The 9,017-nt window shown below is 39.7% G+C and overlaps 1 protein-coding gene across 4 annotated transcripts in view; it reads right to left on the bottom strand.

Moving 5' to 3' along the window:
* Positions 1 to 409: 409 nt before the first annotated feature.
* Positions 410 to 9,017, bottom strand: part of BDNF (brain derived neurotrophic factor) — a 50,530-nt gene continuing 41,922 nt past the window's right edge. For all 4 annotated transcript variants that reach the window (XM_050955506.1, XM_050955508.1, XM_050955507.1 and 1 more), the window contains exon 2: positions 410 to 4,747. In XM_050955506.1, coding sequence (XP_050811463.1) covers positions 3,986 to 4,747 — 762 coding nt within the window. In that variant the 3' untranslated portion in view covers positions 410 to 3,985. The remainder of the gene's footprint in view (positions 4,748 to 9,017) is intronic.

Below are 9,017 nucleotides of genomic sequence, written 5' to 3'. Positions count from 1 at the left end.
TGGAAAATGACATCTTGACATGCCACCCCTCCCCCAGTTATGAAGAAGAGCACTTTATCAGCTCGAAAGCTTGTCTTTTTCATCACCAGAAGTTGGCCCAATAAAATATACTGCATCACTCACCTTGTCTCAGCTATGAAACAGGTGGCTATCTGCTCTCTAAATGAAGTGTTATTGCTAAAATAAAGTAAACGGTGTTTTAAAGCAAGGAACACACATCTTCATAGTAAAACTCAAGTTTGTTTTACAATTAAGGAAAAGTGACATGATCCCCAACCCTTCCCATACCCAAGTTTTTTATATATATATAGAAAATATTTTAAAAGAATACAAAATATTATACTTAAACATATATTAATTAGTACACTTAAATATAGCTAAATTATATTTACAGTATGATGCAGATACTTTTAATTTTAATGCCAACTTCAATGTTTCCCAAAAAACATAACATTATATAAATATACAATAAATATTTGTTACACATGGTGAATAATAGAGAACCGTTCCACAGACATTAACTTACATTTGCACGAAAGTCTTTACTTTAACAAAGCAATAGGCCTGCTGACATGAATGAAATACCTTTGCCACAAACAGACCACAGCAAGACTTCAATTGAGTGACTTTTAAAAAAAAAAACTCATTTCAACTAAAACTGCCACGCCTGGGATCATGTATGTATTAGGCCTGGCATGTGACAGCCATGGAACCGTATTGTAATTAATTGCCTGGTTCATGTTACAGAAATTGTAAATACCAACACCTTAGGAAATAATTTGTACCACATTAATATACTTGCATAGAAGATTCATTTGCTATTCCTGTCCCAAAAAAAGAATCTATGGATTTTTTTAAATGTACAATTATTAAAGAAAAATAGAAGTCAGATTCTTCAACCTTTACTCACTTTGTTTAATAAGCTACTCCATGAGTAGACCCATTAATTTCAATTACTCAAGAGTAAGAGTGGCAGAATTTGGACATAGATCAATGTACAGTATTTTTAAGACTCTACAACATATAGTCCCCACATCTGGCCCAATCCTGGCTGAGTTTTAAGTAAAGACATATCTATAGATAATTTTGCAAGTTCACTATCTTTGTTCTTTCTAGTATAAATTATATTTAAAGAAAGTCACTTCTCTCATAGAAACTTATTATAGAATTTATTATTTTTAATCTTATGTCCAAATTAGATTCCTTTCATGTTCTCTGTGTCCTTCTACTGCTAAGTTAAGAAATAGGTAATTCACCTATACTCTGCTTAATTTCACCCCTTCCTGTTTTCTACTTGGCTGCCTTTTTTAATTTTTGTGGTTTGAAAAATATGACAAAATAAAACCATTGTCACATCTAAAGTTAGATCTCAGTAGAGTCAATTGCTCTTCTTGGCTGAAATTCCAGCTTCATTAAAGTAAATGGCAAAACCCCTTCTGTCTACAGAAAGAGTATGGAAATACTATTGAGGTTGCAATTGCTTCATACAGTATTATCAGGGCTATGAAAAATAAGGATATTTAACATACACAAAACTGATGATGGACCAACTGATTTGAACAAAATCAAATCCTCTTCCACCCAACCCTTCACTCTGTATAAAGCAAACTCAAACTGGAGCTTTCAGATCTTCAGAAAGGTAAGTACTTTATTTCTAGTTTCCCTCTGGGAGCAGCATGCCTGAAATCTCTCCATAAAGCCTGAAGTTTGAAGCTTCAAGAGGTTCAGACAAATGTCTCTCTCTTTATCCCTGTGGATTTCCACAGTTGCAGCAGCACACTCCTGCTAGCAGTCCCTAAGCTTAAACATATTGAGGATGGAGGAAGAAGTTGTCATTGAGCAGGTGGGGCAGCTAGATTCTGGTAGTCATTTCTTCTGCTGAACTGACAGATCCAGGGTCTGTTTACCTTTAGTATAAGGACCATTTATTTAGTCAATCTTGGCTGACAAGGATAATTGGGTTAATTTAGGGGATAATGTCTATTTGTATATTGATCAAATAGGTGGGTTATTGGGTGTTGAACATATGTCCAGGGATAATTTGTGAGAAAGGAGTACATTTTACAATAAGCCTGATTGCTGGTGATTTAAAATAGAGATGCAAAATAGGGCACAAATTTTGCTAATATTAAATTCTGGATGAAGTATAGCAAAACTTAAGTGTTCTTGTTTTACCTATTTTTTCTCTTAACTCTTTTCTCACACCTACCTGAATTGCCTACAAAGCTGAAATATTGGGCTAATGGACTCATTAACTACTGGTTACTTGAGCAGAGGGTGAGCTACTTTCCCTCACTCTAGAATGCATGTTTCCCTCACTGTATTCACTGCAATTGCTGTACTTAGTCCTTACCTACATTTATCCTTTGTTTAATCACCTTTGCTCTGTTTTTGAGTTTCTAACTCAAAAATACGGATTTCATGCTATTGGACTACTAGAACATTGCTGCAATTGGATATTCACATCTAACTAGATTTGGTGTTAGTTATCCCAAGAGTGACTATCACACCTACCATTTTTGTCGCTATTTGTTTAATAGATTAAAGCTGCCATGTACTGCGCCTTAAGATATAGAACCTCTTGAACGTATTCAAATATATTCGCTACTTAAAGGTAGAGGTAGAGCCCTCTTTCGATTTCATTCCAGAGCCACCCCTCCAGAGTCTTTCAGGCCTCAATTCTCTCAATTTCTCAAGTGCTATATTTCCCAGAAACAAAAGGGACAGAGCATATTAGATGTTTTCTTTGTCATCAGTGGAGAATTAGGCTATAGTACATACATCAGTATGCAAGGCAATGGCATTGTTCTGCTGCTGAACACATGGTGCCAAATTCATTGCAGATTTACACTCATGCAGCCCCACTCAAACCAATGCGTTGTAACTCATAATTGAATTGGGCCCACACTGTCCAACCCTGTAGCTGCTCTGATCTACGTTTACTGTACTCTGTTCAGACCACATTATCGTGAAATTTTATTGTGCTTCAACAAAATGTTTGATCCAAGCACAAAAAGTCTTTTATTACATTTTAAGTAATTGCTCTCAACACTCTAGATGATATTTTCAATATGACAAGCTTAGTCATATGGTGAGGAGTGAAATATTTTAGAGATTGCAATCAATTTCCTGCCCAAGACAGGAGGGATGGGGGACTCCAAACAACCCCTCCCCCAGACCTTATCCCCCACACAAACCAATGTGATATAAGCAAATGCAGTTTTTCCAATATATATATATATATTTAAAAAAAAAAAGCATGGAGCCAGACAGTTACACAAGTATGTCCTTAAGCCTGCAGTTCAGCAATGTGAAGCATTCTTTTTCAGTTGCCTCTTTTTTTTTATTTATTTTGTCAATAGCCTGATTCAATATTGCAAACACCTTCACAACATACAAAAAAAAAACCCAAATTTGTTTTATCCAGAACATATATCATAATGATTTTTTTTCCTTTTCCAACCTCGAGGGAATTTAAAAGTAAAAAAATAAAACAGTAAAACTATGACAACAGCACCTTGACATTGTTTTAATTCCAATGCTATCAGAAGTTAAAAGCAGTAAACAGATATAATACTAACAGGAATAAAGATACTTACTGTCTAAAATGTAAACGGAATGTTTTGGTTCAAATTTTTTTTCTGAAAGAGGACAGTTTATCATCAGTTCACAATTGAAGCAGCATGCAATTTTATTATTTTTTTAAACTTTTTACGTTTTCAATTCTTGGCAACGGCAACAAACCACAATGTTATCGAGGAATGTAATGCAGAGACTTATTTGTTTTAGTTGTGCGCAAATGACATTTGTTCCCCCTTCAGGTCATGGATATGTTCAATAAATAGACTGTGGAACCACTGTACTGTATAAACTTCAGTTATACATGCAGTCCATAAAATTATTATTTTACTGAATAATTTACCCTGTTATGTATATATACAAATAGATAATTTTGTCTCAATATAATCTATACAACACGAATCCACTATCTTCCCCTTTTAATGGTCAATGTACATACACAGGAAGTGTCTATTCTTATAAACCGCCAGCCAACTCTCTTTTTGTTATCCATGGTGAGAGCTCGCACATAAGACTGGGTAGTTCGGCACTGGGAATTCCAGTGCCTCTTGTCTATGCCCCTGCAACCCTCTTTTGTGTAACCTTTGGGATTGCATTTGGTCTCATAGAAGTATTGCTTCAGTTGGCCTTTGGGTACTGGGACTTTTTCAAGGACCGTAACCGTTGCCCCAGACATGTCCACTGCAGTCTTTTTCTCTGCTGCTGTTACCCACTCACTAGTACTGTCACACACGCTCAGCTCCCCTCGGCGAGCAGGGTCAGAGTGGCGCCGGACCCTCATGGACATATTTGCAGCATCCAAGTAATTTTTGTACTCCTCAAGCAGAAAGAGCAATGGGGGCTCCAAAGGCACTTGACTGCTTAGCATAACCCGAGATGTGTACAAGTCGGCATCCTTGTTTTCCTCACTGGGCTGGACGTCCTGTTCCTCATCTAGAAGCTCCTCTATGACATGTTCAAAAGTGTCTGCCAATGATGTCAGTCCTCTTGAACCAGTGTTGGGCCCACTTAGGCTCTCCAGAGTCCCATGGGTCCGAAGACCTGGGTAAGCCAAGCTGCCTAGTCCTCTGACACTTGCTTCTTTCATAGGGGCAGCTTTCATGCAACTGAAGTATGAAATAACCATAGTAAGGAAAAGGATGGTCATCACTCTTCTTACTTGGTGGAACTGTTAAGGACAAGACGAAAAACAGAGATTTAAAATTTCATAGGGGCCAAAACAAATCCATATCCATTTAGTTGACCTGTTACTCATGTAACAGCTGTTATGAACATCAGTTGCACAAAGGTGCAGATTAATATCAATGGTGCATTATTGTTTCTGTTTTATAAAGAGACACTCAACATTTGTCCTTTGATTTATATCTTCAGCTAACACATAGGGCAACGAATAGGCAACCCTGCCCAAGGTCCTTCACTAGTAAATGCCACACTTCAGATACTATATCAGTTTACAATTTAATGATCTACCATTTGTGGTGCGAGTGTAACAGCAGATTAGAAATGGCACTAAACATATACAGAACAAGTAAGAATTTGAAGAGTGTCAGAGATAGCTGTGTACTTGTAACAGACAACGTATTTTAACCTTGAAGCTGAGATGTAAAGTTGGGCTACCTTCTCTTGTGCTACTAAAACAAATTTGAGGTTGTGTACATCACAACATAAACATTCTGGGCAAAAAGTAATTAGCTATGCATTTAGTCCCTGTCCATACTGCAGCTTGAACTGTGCTAGCAACAGTCATACGAAATAAAAGTTGCTCTGCCAGAACCCGCTCCAGCAGCTGTTTTCCTGTGCGGTTGTTGCTCATGTGGGTCAAACAAGATTTCCATTCTGAGTGCCCCACAGGTATTTTATTCTGAGGAGTGTTGTGGCCCAAACCATGTCACAGCCTGTCTGCCTGAGGTTGTCTATAGCACATGTGGACACAACCACCATAAGCTGTAACTATGGTTTGAAAAATACTTTCAATCACCAATAGAAGCTATACAATTACTGGGTGTTTGCAGGCTTACTTCTTGCCTAAGAGTAAGTGTGTACAGAAATTGACTATGCAACCAGACAAACCATCACAGAGTTAATACTATAATAAACACTTAAAATGCAGCCTAAGTAAATAAATTGTTTGTATCACCTGAATGTGATGGAAATATTTCAACACATGTTATATTGAAAGGACAATAATAAAACCGCTGTAAGGTAACTAGGAAGGGCCAAATCCTACAGTCTTTATTCAGGCAAGCTAGCTGTCGAACTCAGCATTGATTTCAATGAAAGTTTTCCTGAGTAAGGGCTGGTCTACACTAGGGGAGGGGATCGATCTAAGGTACGCAACTTCAGCTACGTGAATAGCGTAGCTGAAGTCGAAGTATCTTAGATCGAGTTACCTACTGTCCTCACGGTGTGGGATCGATGTCCGCAGCTCCCCCTGTTGACTCTGCTACCGCCGTTCACGTTAGTGGAGTTCCAGAGTCAACAGGAGCACGTTCAGGGATCAATATATCACATCTAGATGAGATGCGATATATCGATCCCCGAGAAATTGATTGCTACCCGCCGATATGGCCGGTAGTGAAGACGTACCCTAAGAATGGCAACATTTGGTTCCAGTGCTTGAGCACAGCAGAGCTAGCATGAACCAGCCATTAGGGCCCTGCCACCACCTCAGATGTTTTAAATATCATGACTGTCTGGTTTGCCTTTTGTCTCTCACATTCAGCCCACAATCTGGGGTGTGAGGCAGGCAGAGTGTGTGATAAGGGAAACAGCATGCAGTATGGAAGAGGAAGAGTGAGGGAGTGGTTTATATATTATCAAAACCCACAACACACACCCAGTAGAATTAACAAAATTTGTTCCTATCAGCACTTCAGAATCTGATAGGATGTCTATCCACCTCCCCTTTGTTTTGTCTTTTCAGGTTATAAGCGCTTCAGAGCAGGAACTGTCTCTTGCTATGTCTGTCTGTGCAGTGCACATTTTAGATGCTACATTGCACATTTTAGGTGCTCCTTTAATAAGAAATCCATACAATCCTTGAAACCCCTCAGTGACAAAGAGAGCTGTGTTTGCTGATCTGAAAGTGCTGCTACAACATCTTCTAAGTCCACTTGTTACTTTTTCCCCCTTCCGATCCCTGCTCATGCCAGTTCACTGCTTGCTAGAAAGCAATGGCATTGTTCACATTTTTGAAGCAGCAGCTAATGTTCATTTCAGTGCTTTTGAAGTTCATTCGGAAGTACCTCATACTTGGCATGCACACTGGAGTAAATGCTGTATTTGTCTGGCAACAGGGTGCTCTGTAGAAGTCTTACTTCATCTCCTACAAATAATCTGTGGGAAACCAGTACTCCCAAATTTGCAAGAGGAAAAGACCAAACTAAAAAGCTCACATGCTAGAGGGACACTGCCCAGGTTTTAGGGCCAACATTCACTTAGTGAAGGGTTATTTCTTACAAGAGGAATTTACTTGAGGGGTGAGTTGAGCTGGGGAGATCCTCATGTCCAAGTCATCCTTCCTGTTTAAGTATGTCATTGTGGCATAGACACACTGAAATTAAACAAACCTGATGGCTGTGACTCACAGGAACATAGTATTTCTTCTAATGATGAGGAACAATAATCTTTTGTACATAAATGGTGTTTTTCATCCTTTGGATCTCAAAGCATCTTACAGACTGGGCATCATTATTAATATAAACATAGATTTATCTTACTGGCAGACAGGGCACCTATGGCACTGAGAGATTATACTCCTATTGGTTCAGCTGCACCCAAAACTGAGAAACTGAAAAATCTGTAAACATTTTGAAAATTCTGCCCTCAGTGATTTGCCCAAGGTCACACAATAAGTTAACAGCAGAGCTAGGAACAGAACCAAGATCTTATGGCTTCCATTCAAGTACACATTACTGTTGTTATTATTTATATTACAATAGCGCCCAGAGGCCCCAGCCAATATCAAAGTTCCATTGTGCAGGGAGCTGTACAATCATAAAATAAAAGACAGTCCCTATGCCAAAAACCTTACAGTCTAAATAAGGATTAAACATGCCAAGTGGGTGTAAAACACAACAGGATGGGGAGGGGAGAGACAAAGGTAAGTGCAATAGGGACACACATATGAGCTAGGTGTTCAGTTTGGAGGCCTCAAAGTTTGTTTTAAAATTAGGTAAGTAAATGAGTGACAGAATAAATCACTAACAAACTACCTACCTAGGCAGTTTATAGTGGGCATCATGATAGCAATGGGTTTTAAGAAGGGATTTAGAGGAGAAGAGACCAGTGGCTCTGAAAAATAATTTAGGTTATACATTTCACCAGTAGTGGCTGTAGCTGTTTTGCTGGTCAAGATGGAAAATGTTTTTGGCGGCTCCCATCCCTGAGTGGCTGAGGGGCAGGGGGAAAGCCAGCCAAAACTGAGTGGCACAGCAGTTCAGCACCTCTGGAAGGTGGCATCCAGGTGATTGCCCTACACTCCCCTTTCTCCCCCAGAGTCAGCTATAAGAGATAGCATGAAAAAGAGACATGACAATGCTTGTGGGAGACCAAAAAAAAAAAAAAAATAAATAAAAGGTTCAATCCATTAGTCCACAGATATCCTCTGCCAGCTGGCCATTGGTCCATCCAGTCTGTCAGTGCTCAATAGACTCATAGACTCATAGACTCTAGGACTGGAAGGGACCTCGAGAGGTCATCGAGTCCAGTCCCCTGCCCTCATGGCAGGACCAAATACTGTCTAGACCATCCCTAATAGACATTTATCTAACCTACGCTTAAATATCTCCAGAGATGGAGATTCCACAACTTCCCTAGGCAATCTATTCCAGTGTTTAACTACCCTGACAGTTAGGAACTTTTTCCTAATGTCCAATCTAAATCTCCCTTGCTGCAGTTTAAGCCCATTGCTTCTTGTTCTATCATTGGAGGCTAAGGTGAACAAGTTTTCTCCTTCCTCCTGATGACACCCTTTTAGATACCTACTGCTTCAGTCAGTTACCACCCATAGTACACCTAACCAGTAAGAACTGGTAGAAAAGAATCCACCCTATGCCTATCCACAATCCTGATCAATTTACCCCCAGAGCATGACATGGGATTATCTTTATCACACATAAGTAATCTGGAGGGATAGGGGCTGAAGTCCAATTAGGCTTTAAATCCTATTAACAATTCTTTCAGGCCATGGCTACACTAGAGAGCTGCAGCGCTGGTGAGGGGGTTACAGCGCTGCAACTTAGGATGTGGCCACACTTGCAAAGCACGGCCAGCGCTGCAACTCCCTGGTTGCAGCGCTGGCTGTACACTCGGTCGAGCCTCGGGTGTAGGGATTCCAGCGCTGGTGATCCAGCGCTGGTCAGCAAGTGTGGACGCCCACCAGTGCTTTTATTGACCTCCGGGGTATAAGGAGGTATCCCAGAATTCCTGTCCACAAC

Source organism: Gopherus flavomarginatus, chromosome 5, assembly GCF_025201925.1.
Source record: "Gopherus flavomarginatus isolate rGopFla2 chromosome 5, rGopFla2.mat.asm, whole genome shotgun sequence".
NCBI classification, from domain to species: Eukaryota; Metazoa; Chordata; order Testudines; family Testudinidae; genus Gopherus; species Gopherus flavomarginatus.
The sequence above is the reverse complement of the archived record's forward strand: the minus strand, read 5'-3'. Positions and strand labels throughout refer to the sequence as shown.